This window comes from Argiope bruennichi, chromosome 6 (genome assembly GCF_947563725.1).
Source record: "Argiope bruennichi chromosome 6, qqArgBrue1.1, whole genome shotgun sequence".
In the NCBI taxonomy this organism is placed as follows: Eukaryota; Metazoa; Arthropoda; class Arachnida; order Araneae; family Araneidae; genus Argiope; species Argiope bruennichi.
Window position 1 is genome coordinate 94727450 of NC_079156.1, and position 15787 is coordinate 94743236.

At 30.6% G+C, this 15787-nt stretch overlaps 1 protein-coding gene across 1 annotated transcript in view; it reads left to right on the forward strand.

Annotated features, from left to right (window-relative positions):
* The window catches only part of LOC129972869 (zinc finger protein ush-like), a 263779-nt gene that overhangs the window by 214021 nt on the left and 33971 nt on the right, over nucleotides 1-15787 (forward strand). The window contains exon 2 of the mRNA XM_056087170.1: nucleotides 9258-9454. Coding sequence (XP_055943145.1) covers nucleotides 9258-9454 — 197 coding nt within the window. The remainder of the gene's footprint in view (nucleotides 1-9257; nucleotides 9455-15787) is intronic.

The window sequence follows — 15787 nt, forward strand, 5'->3', positions numbered from 1 at the left end:
AATTGGCCAATTAATTTAATTGGCCACATGAGTAGAGAAATATCAGTATTTTCCCGACTCTTTTCTTGAAAAAAAAATTAATCTGTATAAAAATTAAAATTCCATCTAATCTTTAAGAAATCATTGATTATCGATGGGTGTTATCTTGCCTATATGTAATTACTGTAAAAAATCTATTGATTTGTTTCAATATTCGAATTATCGAGCAAGTTAACTTCATATGTTATTTATATATTCATACAAGCTTGAGGTTAAATGCTGATAATGATGAACTCCTAAAAGAAACTGGAGAATATTAATAAAATAACATATTGGTTTGGTTGGTTTGGTTATATTAACGTCCCGTTTGAAGCAACACTAGGGCTATTTTGGGACGGACCTCGTAATTTTGAACCGTGGTCAGATGACGAGGACGACATCTGAGCTGAAAAAATAACATATTACAAAGGGTGTTCTAAAATTATCACAAGATTTAAATTTACCACCATTCGTGCAATAAATCCCTATTAAAAAACCATATTAAACCCCTATTAAACCCTATTAAAAACCCTATTAAAAAAATCTGACAGCTGATAGTTTAGGGTCCATAAAAATGGTGGATTGTACTATAAAACAACGTAATAACGCAAGATTTGAATTAAATAAAAAACATAGTTTTCTTTTCTTGAAATTATTATATTTTTATTGAATTACAAAGTACACAGGATAGGGTTATTTATAGAATAACACATTGGACGAATGATTTCGAAGGCTTTCCTGGCCCATACTCACTCTTCAGTCGAACTTTTCTATAACCATTTTTCATAAATGTGGCTGAATTTCGTTGATGAAGGGGTAAATTTCTTCCTTGAATGCACGCGTGATTGTGAGCTTGTTGGCACACATCTTTGACTTCAAATAAGCCCAGAAAAAGAAATCCAATAATAGTAAATTACACGATCAAGGGGCCAATTTTTAAACTTTCGAACTATGACTGGCAGACTTTCATTATTTTTGAAATATTGTTCAGCAATGAAAACACGTTGCTCTATCGTATAATACTCCATTTTTACTAACTCTTAATTATCAGCTGTCAAATAGTTTTTAATAGGATTATTAAATCTTGTGTTAATTTTTGGACACCCTTTATTATTTTGTATTTGATGAATGATAATTTATTTAGTACAATTTGTTATAATTGTACTAAAAGAATCAGTAGTATCTTCAAAGTATTGAAAGAAATGTTATTTAACGAAAAACAGAGCCACACGAAATGGATTTCGGATAACATGGAGAAACAAATGGTCACACCCAATTCATCCATCAATTTATTTTCGATTTAAAACGACTTCCAAAACTCGAATCTGTTGTAGCAAGAATATACGTCTTCTCTTTAGTTTAACAACAAGTTTCAAACCTATCTCTATTGATACTTTATTTCGATTTTGCAGCGGGGAATATGATCTGAAAAATGTATTTTTCTCCATAAAACAGATACTTTTTTTCAATTTTTCCCCCCTTTCTAAAGGTGTTTTATTTTGTTCTTTCGCCACGTTTTAAAGGGGTGTGATGTTTCTCAAAATAAGAAATGATAAGTTTGAGGGAGGGTGAAAATATGACTTGTAAGGGGAAATTATATGATACGTCTCTGTGTCAGTCGAAATAGGATACATGTCGTGGTAATGTAAAAGTGTTGCCGCGTTTATAGTAAATGCAAATAACTGTCTTACAGATTCTTCTTGAGAAATAAAATATGTAAACGGTGTTGCATAGATACAGGTGGTTTTATAGCTTTTGTTTTGACGTGAAAAATAGTGAAAATATTTTGAATTACATAAAAATAGATAATATGAATGATAAGACTTCAAGATTTAGATTGACATAAGGAGGAAGTTTGAAGTCAAATATTCATTATTGTCAGCATTTTACATATTAAAATATTTATAAATAATGTCTAAGAAAGATTAAACATTTAATGCTTATATGCTATAATATTTATTAATTGCGTTACACGATATATAAGATAAAAAAGTTGTTTAAAATACTCTGTAGGGTATACCATTGGAAGTACATCCACTGGTTCTATTTACTTCTTCAGTAATATAGACTCATTTATTTTTTAATTTTAGTGAATAGCTAAGCAATATGTTAACGTTTTTTTCTTCTTAATAACTTTGGAGTATATTATTGTACAGTAAGTATTGTTACATTACATAAAACTTTTTGAAACCTTTTAAATGATGCCAATTATACATCTGTATAAATTTTTCTCTAATTTAATTTCATTAAAAAATTGTAGATACATATTACAAAAATGCTTTTAATTACTTTCGTGATTAAGTTTATTGTGACAATATTAAATACAGTTTTAGTGTGAGAATTACCACTAATATATAATCAACTCTATCAGTATTGAAAAGCCCTAAACGCCCATTTAACGAAATTACGGCAAGTGCCCGACAAGCCCAGTTATCATTATGAAATTCCTCCACCTTTCGTTAAGTGCTTTGTTGAATACACAAGACTTTAGAGACGCTCGTTTAGATATGTTTGGCAGACAGGGAGATATTCTAAGAATACTCAAAGAATGTTCGAGCATATATTTGCTTAATGGATATTAGGTAAGCGGGTCGTATGTTCTATCTCAGTACCTTAAAAACACTGTTTGTCACGGTCGTTTGTTCGATTTTTGATTGAGGAAGAAAGAAGATTTTTATTCTTTGGAAGAATATCGGGTTTTCTAATATTTTGAGGTACCTGAACTCGAATGATTTTAAGTATGAGAGGGTTAATAATAAATTTAAAAAATAAAAAAAACAGACAAAATAAGGCTAAAATAATATAATGTTAAGATGTTTTGAACTGCAGGTTCAAATAATTTTAAATTTTTCTTTCCTTCAGAATAATGTTAAATTAACAGGGTGTCTGAATATTACTCCAGTTGTAAAAGAGAATGTAGAATTTTCAACTATATGGAACTATTAAGTTTAATTACATATTGATTCTCCATATGTTAACTTCCCGAATCAAATGAATAATTATTCTAATTTATTGGCACATCTTTCAAATAACTTTGAATATTTTATGCAGGCTAATTAAAAAATCCTTAATCAAAATCAAAAGGAAGTGGAAAAGCAGAAAACAAGATATATCGCTCGGAAAACATGATCGGAAATGCTAATCGGAACTGCTACAGGGCACTCTATTAAAGGCGTATATAGTATAGTTGGATTAGTATAGTACAGTATAGTATAGGATTAGTATAGTATAACTGGATTTTAATACCAAACATTTAAATCTGTGTCTGTCTATGGAGAACACACAACTATTTATGATTGCTGAAATGATACTCATGACGATTCCGTCGGAAAAAACTTATTGCAACTGCAAATATTCGAAAAATGCTAAAATGTTTCGAAAATATTTTTTAAATTATATGCCGTCGCTGCAAAAAGAGTGAGTTCTAACAAGTGGACGAGTGAGACATAAGAATTGCTTATAATCAAACAAGCTTGCTTTGATAAGCTAGGATTGATAATTAAAAATAATTTTTCCAAACCACCCTGGGTTTTTCTCGTACATAACTTGCAAATAAAGATATGTACGAGGGAGAGTCAAAAAGCAAAGAGACCTGTGAGAATAGATTCACTTATTATAATGATAGAAAACTGAAACATACATTATTTTTTCTACGCAGCCACCCTAAACTTCAACGCACTTCTCCCAACGTTTCACAAGTTTTTAGATCCGTTGGAGAAAAAAGCATTTCGGCTGTATGTGTAAAACGTTTTGCACTGCATCAATGATTTCTTCATCGGTTGCAAATCTTTTCCCAATTAGCGCTTTCTTCAATGGTGCGAAATTTTGAAAATCGCTTTGAGCCAGATCTGGACTAAATGGCAGGCGTTCCAGCTCTTCTAATCCTTATTCCTTTATTGTTTCGACCGTGGTTTGGGCAGAATGTGACCGAGCTTTATTTTGATGCAGGATAGCATCTTTACGTAGTTTTCCAGGATGTTCTGATCTGATTGCACTTGCATCGACGAATAATTTCCGTAGGTGTAACACCTTCCCCAAACAAAAAGCGAATTATTGCCCTCATTTTCTTCTTGGTACAATGATAATCGACTGACATATTTAACAATGTACTACTCTCCAACGACAAAGGCAGGAATAAAAGTGTCACATTGCAAAGAAGTGCTCAGGACTACACTAATTCAGCTCTAAATGTCAGTAGTGTTTCCAAACCCTGAAAAGAGAAATTTCAAAAGTCTCTTTACTTTTTGACAACCCACGGGGGGGGACCTTGAAAAGAGAATGAGATGCTTCCCGTATGGTGGTTGGATCACGCCACCCTGGAGGGTACATAAAAAAGTGAGCGATCTGGCTCCTCCCATCGATGACGGAACGTACTTTCTTCAGGAAGGGTTGTACCGTGGCCGGTATTGGCCCTTAGGACTCAACCACAGTTCCCGCCAGTGTTGCTGTTGAGGCAGTCCGGTTATTCAGTTTTCCTTTTCCCGTGTGCCTTCGGGCGGGTCGGAGAGTCAGTGATATGACTAACTTTTTGATTTAACCTCGTAGATAATGAAATAATGGGAAACATTACGTTCAGTTTAGCGCAAATGTATTATTTTTCTACAATCTGTTTTCTATTTCACTCTTTTCCTTCACATAGCAAACGTACGCCTGCTTGAAGATCAATTATCAAATTATCATAGTCGTGTTATGAGAAATATGAATTGCTTCTTTACTATAAGAAATAAAGAATATCTATTTTTCATCATCTTTATATTTTCTTGGTTTTTTGATTGACTCTTGCTGTTATACATTCCTAGATGATTTATTTCTTACGCACCCTGTTTTTGTCATCTGTGCATTTTTTTAAAACTAAACTATGAACAAAAAATATTTTATATATAAAATTCCATGCATATTATAGACATAAGAAAATATGAATATAAAGTGCTTTAATACAATATATTTTATGTTTGATACGATATTTAATCGATACTATGTTTGTACCATAATTAAGTATATCAGTAACAATAATGTGTTTTTTCCCCATAAAATGTATCTTGTTTCTGCAAATATTCGTAGCAGAAGAGGGATTTTGCAGATTCTATACTCATTTACAGCTGTGCACCGTTTTATTTTATGAACGACTAATCCAAAATACGAAACTTCCCCATGTTTCAACAAAACTCAACTTCAAGCACCACTAGATCGGGAGAAGCGAAAGGAAAATCATTATATTTTTTTCCCTCTATTTTTATCCGCCGATCAAACTTGTCAGACATTTTTCGACAATAAAAAAAAATTACCCACAATTTTTTTTCAATATCTCTCTATCACAATCCCTTTCCCAAATCATTGATTTCCGATACAATCTACAAACTGTGAGAAAAAAGTGCCTCTCCTACACAAAGAAAAATGAACGATTCCCAACCCCATCTATCGGAAATACTCGAAGTGATATCCTTATCAGGTATCTGAGGTCTCTACATAAGCCGTTTAGTCTCTCTCTATTAATACCTCGCAGGAAGATAGTAGATAGCCCATACCAGCGAGGCTTCTAGCATTCGAGTAGTTGTTCACAAGAGCAACAGGTGGCAGAGGCAGCATCTGATAGAAGGTCTGCGGGCGAATCTGGAGAGGCAGATATGTCACTTTCTGGGAGGAAATTTTATCTTATTTTGCTTCTAAGATAGGTGACTAGCTATACATCATGTTGAATGGTCCTTCATTCATTGTTTGGGTTTCTTTTTTCAGTGAGAAATATAAATTATATATGAAGTGACTTTGATGAATTGTGTGACATCTGGAATGGTTTGTGTGTGTTGGAGACACAGAAAAATGTGTAATTTGTAGAAATTGTACATCAAGAGCCTTTTATAGGAATTTAAAAGCAGATTTTTATTAATAACTGAATCCTGTTAGAAGTTTAACGTTTTGAAACACAAGTCTGCAAGGTAATTTCAAATTAGTGTGTAAAGTTTGGAATTGCTAAATCCGCTAAGTTTGTTAATATCTGGATTCTTATTAATACAGATAGATAGAGTATTAAATGCATTGCAATAATTTAACATTTTGAAACACAAATTTGCAAGGTAACTTTAAAATTCGTGCGACTTTTGGAAATGCTAAGCCAACTTAGTTTGTTAATATCTGGATATTTATTAACACGTACAGATAATTAAATAAATAATAGTAATTTAAGATTTTGAAACACAAATTTGCAAGGTAACTTTAAAATTCGTATGCAAAGATTAGAAGTGCTAAGTCAGCTTAGTTTGTTAATGCTTGTATACATATTAACACATGTAGATGATAAATTAAATGCATAATAAACAAACATGTGAATGAACTTTAACACATGGTGATTAAATAATGTATGTGTTTATAGTATTTACGCATAATTGTCCATCAAGAAGGATATTAGAAAATAAATAATTTTGTTATTATATGAATATTAAATATTCCACAAACATTTGTAACTGTAAAGCATTTAAGCTAAACACAAGTAATATATTTCAAAGAATTTAATTATGCCATTAACTTGTAAAATTTCAAAGAGGGGTAAAGTTGTGACTTATGGCACTTTACAAGCCCGCTGACAGTTATCTGTCAGCTATATAAGCAGAGTGGGCGTCTCTTGTAGCTTTCAGTGGCGAAGAGTACGGCTTAGCTACGCACTCGTCACAACCCATTTTACAAGGCAGATTTCATTCGTGCATTTCATTCACTCATCCACAGATCGCAATTTAGACCTGAATCAGATAACGATTACCTCTGAACTACTACCTCCAGTGGCATTACTCCCGATATGGAGGACTTTGTGACCACGGCACATTTATACGTGCGCCAGCCACCATCCGCACCCACACACAGAGTCTTCGGCCTGCGGGGTTTGAACTCATAAGACACAGGATGCGAGTCCAACGTCCTACCAACCAGGCTATTCCGGCCCTTAGGGTTAACGTAATTTATTCGATTAATCTAAAAAGCATTTTGCATAAATGCATTGTGCCACTTTCTTAGTATATATGTCTCTCTCATTTGTGCGAAATTCGCACAGTGCTAGAATGGTTTGATACATAAGGTTTCTTTTATTCATTTATGGTGACTTTACAAATAAGGAAAGATTTTTCTCTTTGTAAGGAACCTAGTACATGGCAAAAATGAATGACTCCGCGAATACCCAAATTTGGTGTAAGGAAATTTTATGAAAAGGGATAACTTATTTCTATATAGTCTCATGTAATCTTCAGCACATGGAAAACTGGTGACTCTTCGAATATCCGAACTTGGTTTATGGTATTTTTATGAAAAGGGATAACTTATTTCTATATAGTCTCATGTAATCTTCAGCACATGGAAAACTGGCGACTCTTCGAATATCCGAACTTGGTGTAAGGAAATTTTATGAAAAGGGATAACTTATTTCTATATAGTCTCATGTAATCTTCAGCACATGGAAAACTGGTGACTCTTCGAATATCCGAACTTGGTTTATGGTATTTTTATGAAAAGGGATAACTTATTTCTATATAGTCTCATGTAATCTTCAGCACATGGAAAATGGGTGACTCTTCGAATATCCGAATTTGGTGTAAGAAAATTTTATGAAAAGGGATAACTTATTTCTATATAGTCTCATGTAATCTTCAGCACATGGAAAACTGGTGACTCTTCGAATATCCGAACTTGGTTTATGGTATTTTTATGAAAAGGGATAACTTATTTCTATATAGTCTTATGTAATCTTCAGCACATGGAAAACTGGTGACTCTTCGAATATCCGAACTGGGTTTATGGTATTTTTATGAAAAGGGATAACTTATTTCTATATAGTCTCATGTAATCTTCAGCACATGGAAAATGGGTGACTCTTCGAATATCCGAATTTGGTGTAAGGAAATTTTATGAAAAGGGATAACTTATTTCTATATAGTCTCATGTAATCTTCAGCACATGGAAAATGGGTGACTCTTCGAATATCCGAACTTGGTTTATGGTATTTTTATGAAAAGGGATAACTTATTTCTATATAGTCTCATGCAATCTTCAGCACATGGAAAACTGGTGACTCTTCGAATATCCGAACTTGGTTTATGGTATTTTTATGAAAAGGGATAACTTATTTCTATATAGTCTCATGTAATCTTCAACACATGGAAAACTGGTGACTCTTCGAATATCCGAACTTGGTTTATGGTATTTTTATGAAAAGGGATAACTTATTTCTATATAGTCTCATGTAATCTTCAGCACATGGAAAATGGGTGACTCTTCGAATATTCGAACTTGGTTTATGGTATTTTTATGAAAAGGGATAACTTATTTCTATATAGTCTCATGTAATCTTCAGCACATGGAAAATGGGTAACTCTTCGAATATCCGAATTTGGTGTAAGGAAATTTTATGAAAAGGGATAACTTTTTTCTATATAGTCTCATGTAATCTTCAGCACATGGAAAATGGGTAACTCTTAGAATATCCGAACTTGGTTTATGGTATTTTTATGAAAAGGGATAACTTATTTCTATATAGTCTCATGTAATCTTCAGCACATGGAAAATGGGTGACTCTTCGAATATCCGAATTTGGTGTAAGGAAATTTTATGAAAAGGGATAACTTTTTTCTATATAGTCTCATGTAATCTTCAGCACATGGAAAATGGGTGACTCTTCGAATATCCGAACTTGGTTTATGGTATTTTTATGAAAAGGGATAACTTATTTCTATATAGTCTCATGTAATCTTCAGCACATGGAAAATGGGGGACTCTTCGAATATCCGAATTTGGTGTAAGGACATTTTATGAAAAGGGATAACTTTTTTCTATATAGTCTCATGTAATCTTCAGCACATGGAAAATGGGTGACTCTTCGAATATCCGAACTTGGTTTATGATATTTTTATGAAAAGGAATAAATTATTTCTATATAGTCATATGTAAACTTAGCAACTTGAAAAATAGATGACTCGTCGAATTTTTGAAGTTGCCTATGGTGACTTTAGAAATGCGAATTCCTTTGCTACTATAAATCGAATGAAATTTTGTTCGCCAAAAGAAAGGATGCACAACTGAGCACTCGATTTTAGTTGTGATGATTTTACATGTTTGGGACTTGGTAAAAATTTATATTTATTAGTATTTATTTTTTTTAAGTCACGTATACTTTGCACACCACGAGAATGGATAACATACTGAATTTTCTGAATCCATTTATTGTATATAAGAGAATAACGAATTTGTCTTATTTTCTCCAGGTAAAACCGAAGATTCTTTGGAGGAAGTTGCCGAACTTCTGCATTTACCGGTAGACCTCTTCTCTGTGAGGGACCCCGAGGACGATGTCTACGAGTACACAGTGTTCACCAAACAGAGGGTGCGGGAGGGAGCTCAATTCGGTCCTTATGGAGGTCACGTGACCAAAGACCAAAAGGAAAGCTCCAATGTCATAGAGGTAAGGAAGATTTTGTTTGAGATCCATTTTTTTTTTCTTTTTTTACACAAACGAATCACAGTTCTCAAAATAAATTGTATAACAGCGATTATTTTTAATAACTATGCAGTTATTTTGGATCCTACACTTTAAGAAAGTTAAATGATGTAATATTTGTTGAAAATAAAATGGGAAGTGAAGAAATTTAACACTAATGGGATATAGAATCGTTAATATCCTGTACCAAAAATATTAATATCCTATTATATGTTTTATTGCCTCATATATTCTTAATGACATTTTTAAAACTAAATTAAATCTTAATTAATTTCCTAATTTATATTTCAAATCAGCCCATATAAACTTCATTCTAAAATGTTCCCTTTTTTCCTGATCCATTTCCTACATTTTTATTCAATTAATTCTACATGAGCTCTATAAAACTGATGATTTAAACATTTTCAAACGCTCCCAGTAAAGGGATAAAAATCCTAAATGCTGACCACATTTTTTAAAGATGCCTAAGATTCCCTTTCCAAAATTGACAAGTGTCGAGGAAATCCCTATCAAAATTCGTATTAGAATCACTGAAGGGAAAATTTTCTGCTTCTTTTTTACTGTTGTGTGGCGATGTAGACTGACGCATTGCACAAATTATGCCTCCCTAGATAAAGTAAATCGAACTTAAAATTTCATAAGTTTCTTCTATTTGGCCACTTAATTGCTAAAATATGTTTACAAATATATCATATTTGGATCCAGCATAATCTATGTCATAATAGTAATAGACTAAAAATAAGAATTATTGTTGTGGAATTTCTTGTGAATTTTAAAGCGAAATGCTTGAAAAGTGAATATGTTTCATCAGTTTGGAACGATTATTTGCCTATTCATTTAATTTTAAATTGTATATTTTGGTAATTTTATTATCATTTGACTAGTACAATAAATCATAAATAATAAAATACATTCATAAATTCATAAGAAACTGCTAAATGTATCTTTATTTTGATTGCATTGCTACCATGCTATGAATTGTTTTAATGTTTTATCAATCTAAAAGCTTGCACAGAAAAAAAGCATATTTCTTTTGTTTTTAATAGTTTATCCTACAATGCATAACTTTTTTTTACAAAAAATATATGTGTTCTGAATAATGATATATAATCTAAAAGAATTATTTAAATTTTTTTTTCGTAAATTAAAAAAAATAATAATGATCCAAATGTTACATTATGGATTAAACAATATCTCTCATACAGAAGTCACATTTTAACAATTCTGCAATAAAAATAAAAGTTCCTTTTTACCAATATATTTTTATACAGCAAAAAAATATTTTGATAATATTTTTAATCGTAGAATTATTCATACATCAAGGTACTTTCCCAAGTCTCCAATTTAAATTTAATTCTAACACCTCTATTGCCATATATTTTTTTCTATAAATATTTATCAATAAGAATATAAGAAAGGTTCATTGTTGTTGTCCAAACATTCATTGCTGCCTTTTGAGACAGTCATAAAAGCTTATAAATGGAAATAAAAATGCGTAGTTAAATGGCTACACCCTGCATTAAGACTTAAAAAAAGACAAGGGGGATCAACAACCTTTTTAAAATTGTTTATATGTGTTGTGTTCTAGATTTTTATTTTATATATCTTTGCCATAAAGAAAAGAAGAAGAAAATGTCTGGAAAATGAGATGAAATGTCATATTTGAAAATTTATTTGATCAGCTTTCTATGGCGAAAAAGAAATTCTTTGTATTGAGCAATCAAATTTTGAATCAAATTTTTTTCCCATGAGGTTTGTCCAGAAAGTTTCATTCATATTATCAAAAAGCATAAATCTGTATAATTGAGATGGTAATTTATTTTTTAACTCACTAAATAATATAAAATGATATTCTAATTCCCATTTTATCTACTTAAAAGGAATATTTCAAGGCAAATTTATTTAATTTTTGCGATGGATTTGGGAGTAAAACGTATAATAAATAAATCCTTAATAATTAGATGGCATATTATTTTGCTTTCTAATTTTTTTTAAAGCATTAAGTCCGTTATGTTACTAAAAAATAGCATAATAGCAAGAAAAATGTTAAATTGCTTTACTTCAATTTTAATAAATAATTTAAAATGTTATTCGAGTTCCAATTTTTTTTATATAGTTAAAAGGAATATTTCAAAATAAATCTTATTCATTTTGAAATGAACTTGTGAGAAAAACATACAATAAATATATAAATGCTTAATAATTAGGCGGCACACTATTTTTTCTAATTTTTCCAAAGCCTTAAACCCTTTATATTACTGACAAGTATTATAATAGCAAGAAAAATGCTGTATTTTTTATTTCTCTTTCATCAATTGAAAGATTATAAAGCTTCATTGTCTAATGCAACAAATTTAGAAGGAAAAAAAAAAGTAGAATCACCTTTAAATTCCTTGAGATTTAAATCATTGAACAGAGAAAATTGGTAAAGATAACTAATACATCCAATTTCTATTATAGAAACAGGAATATATTGGAGAAATAATCTATATATAATTATAGCACATTGTTAAATCGATCGCTGAAACTCTATCACTATAACCTGAATGAACGGTTGTCAACAAGTCCCGTGGTCGAATGGTCAGTCTATTGGTCAAGCGGAGCGACAAACCAATGTATCGGGGTACAAACAGCGGTCAATATTGCACTACAGCTGTGTATTTCTCCGTAAGGGGGATGTCTAAAGGATGAAGGCACGCCGCCCGTAGACATCCATCAAGCTTATGGGGATTATGGATGTTAGTGGTTGTGGTTAATCTGACGGTGCTCGACACCCCTAAACGTTCGTTAAGTCGTCTTGAAGTACCCGTAGTATGTTAAAGTCGACATAAATCTTTTAATTGCTTCGACATGTTAAGAAACATCCTCATAAATCAATTTAGAAACACTTTCGTGGACATCAGTCATTATTTGGATTGAATTGTAACTTTAAATCTTAAGTTTCAATTTATAGATAATTCTTTTTATAAAAACAGATAAGTAACGTTCAGTTAATTTTATACTGAAAAGAGGTTAATCGTTTTATAAAAAAAATATGCATTATTCAGTTAGTTTATATTTCTAATAACTGGTTTAAGGTGTACGTACACACTTGAAGATATTTTTTTTTAATTTTAACTTTAAAAATCCAGTTTTTTCACAGAAGGTTATTAATATATGTTTAAACTCATTTCAGTGAGAAAAAACCATATTACACAAATTATTAATTAATTAAATAATATTTAATGAGCAAATTAGCATATTTTTTGAAACATATCTTAAATTCTAATTTGTACAGACACACAATTCTAGTTGTAAATGATGCCTAATATTAGTCTTCATGTTGTCTGCCTCAAACAAGTTATAAAAATGTATAGTTTTTTTTAAACAATTTTTTCATCAACGATGAATAGAAAAAGCGAGATTTTTTCTGTAATTTTACCTTTTAAACAGCTATTAAAAATTTATATCTATAAATATAACTTTGATTGAGACACAAAACATCCGCTATTTCATACAGATAATTTTGATATATAAATAACAGTATTTGGTTCATTTCTTGTTGAGTTATGATTGTTTGAATGAAGTAACATAGTGGAAAAATAGCATTCTTCATAAAATGAGTTTTAAAAACACCGTAACTAGAGTTTTTAATGAAAGCACCTTAAGAAAAATAATTATAACTTGAGATATATTTCGAATATTGACAACATCTTGGTATCGTTTGAAAGCTAAGGGAGCAGAGAACTTTATAAAGCAATTAAAAAAATATTCGATATTTTGAACGATTTTCGAAGTTTCAAGTGTGTACATACACCTTAATTGTTGTTTAGGTTTAAAAATAAATCAGTTTTTCTGCTATAAAACATTCTGATAACAAGATTTCCATATTGCACGGCGTTCTGAAAAAATTATCAAATTATAGAATTAATTTGGAACTTATTCAAATAGCAATAATTGTTACCATATTTTAATTGTATTAGCATTTTGATTTCACTTAGCATCTGTATTACACACGATAATTTTAAAAGTCTTTACTCTATCAGTCCATATTCTCAATGTAGTATTAAATAGTTAGAATATTGTTAAGCGTTGTTTGTTAATAAAGACTATTCTAATGTTACTCCGAACGAATGCATTTAATTCATTATCATATGATTAACATGATTTGAACCCTTTCATGAACTTCGGAATGCAATGCGTCTTTTTGGGGAATGAAGATTTGACTTCTAATTACAGTGTAGTGCAACATTCCAGTTTGATTTAAATGTTGTGTTTCAGTTTGATCAGTAACATCTGAAGTTTCACTGTGACATTCGTAAATATAATAACAGTATTAAAGAATACTTGAATCCAGTTATATATTATCATTTAAAAAATCTTATGTATTATAAAATTTTTAAGACAATTTGAATTTTTGTGATAATTTTATGCTATAGAATTTTATAAGTAAAAAAAAATTAGATATGAACGATTCAGCAATATTATGAGTAGCATATCAAGTCAGAGTATTCAATATCGTATGATAAAATAGGAATAACCCAAAAACTACAGTTTAGATGAAAACATCTGTTCGGTGCTCACTGTCAAAATAAATTTGAAAATGATGTTAAAATATTTATTTTCAAAGCTTAAAATTATCATCAAAAATAATCTGGAGCAGTATCAATATAACAGATTCTTAAAGAATTTAAAGAATCTCTGTGTTACATTGGCCTTTTATATAAACATGTTATATTTTCCCAAATCTTTCTGAATGAATCCTTCATATATATTCAGTTTATGTTCATTTACAAAAAAATTAACATTGATTACTGAAAATTATTTCGGAAAAAAAAGGTTCTATTTGAACCAATTGCAATTATCTGAGAACTAAAAAAAAATCTATATGCTTATAAAAGAAAAAGAAATAAAAAATACAGACACTGTGAAAGTTTTCGAAGGAGCACTGTTGCTTTCAAAAGGCCGTTTGAGGTTCAGGATTTACCATTTAATTTGGCATGCTTTATATAATTACTCTCGCAATAATGCTGCCAAAGATATCATACTTATTAGGATTAGAGGCTTTTAGTATGGTGATCGGTTCTCGTTTTCCGGGTGGGTATATTAGGCTTACGGATTAAATGATTCTACTCCCAATATGGCACATACTTCTACGAGAAGGTTGTACCTTGACCGATAACGGTGGGGTCTGAACCTTAGTTCACACATTCGCGCTGTCGCAGGGACGATCATTCAGTTTACCATGGATGCTTAGGCAAGGCAGGATTCCGAGGTAATTATTTTCACGATAGTATTCATAAAAACTGATAGTAAACGTCCTTTAATACTTTTTCCTTTTTAAACCTTTTCCTTTTAATAACAGATAATATCAAGTTCAGTAACCAATTTTTTTTTAATTTAATGACTATGTAGAGTGACCACTAATTATAAAATACCATTTAGCATTATCATAATAAATTTACATTATTAGTATTCTACTTTTTGTTTGATTTGTCTCTGTGAGCAAAGTATTAAAAAGTGTTAAGCATTTTTATACAAGCTGTTTAAATGCTGTACCTTGACAATTTTTTCACGTATGTCTACTGAGTGATATAATTATCGCACTACTAAGTCAATAAAATTTCATTAACTATAGGAGTATAAACTAGTAAATAACTAATTATTCTGATAATTTGATACCTGCGGACTATGGTATTAATACATTTGTAAGAACTAGATTTTTTGCAAATTAAGGTTATTTGGGTTAAATGTTTCGGCTCAGATCACTTTTTGGTCATGGTGTGCAAACCATCTTATAAAGAGTAAAAGTTGACAAACTCTTAAATTGATTTGTAAAGAGTAAAAGCAATTTCCTATATCTTAACCAATCCCCTGTTTTAAGAATTCATTTTGGGAACATTTATTCTTAATTTTTATTTTTTATTTTTTTATTTTTTTTAAATTCCGTGCATCACCTGCCAGTAGACATTTTTAACAGAATAATGAAAAATTAAATAAATGCAAACTAAAGAATGAAAAGGCTAGGAAGCAATTATTTTCCATTTGTTTTTAAAATTCATTATTTCCAAAAATAGGAGCTATATATATTTTTATAAATGTCTAAAAACTCACATATTTAAAAAAAAATCATTAGTTTATTTGAACACTTTGATAAACAATTTATTTGATTTCACTTCTGTGTTTAGTTACATATATTATGCTATCTCAAACTTTTATAAAAAAATCAAAAATTAAAATGAAGTTTTCCTCCCAAATACTTTGAGTACCAAATATCCCAAATATTTGGTACACTATCTTCACATCTAAGAATGTTGG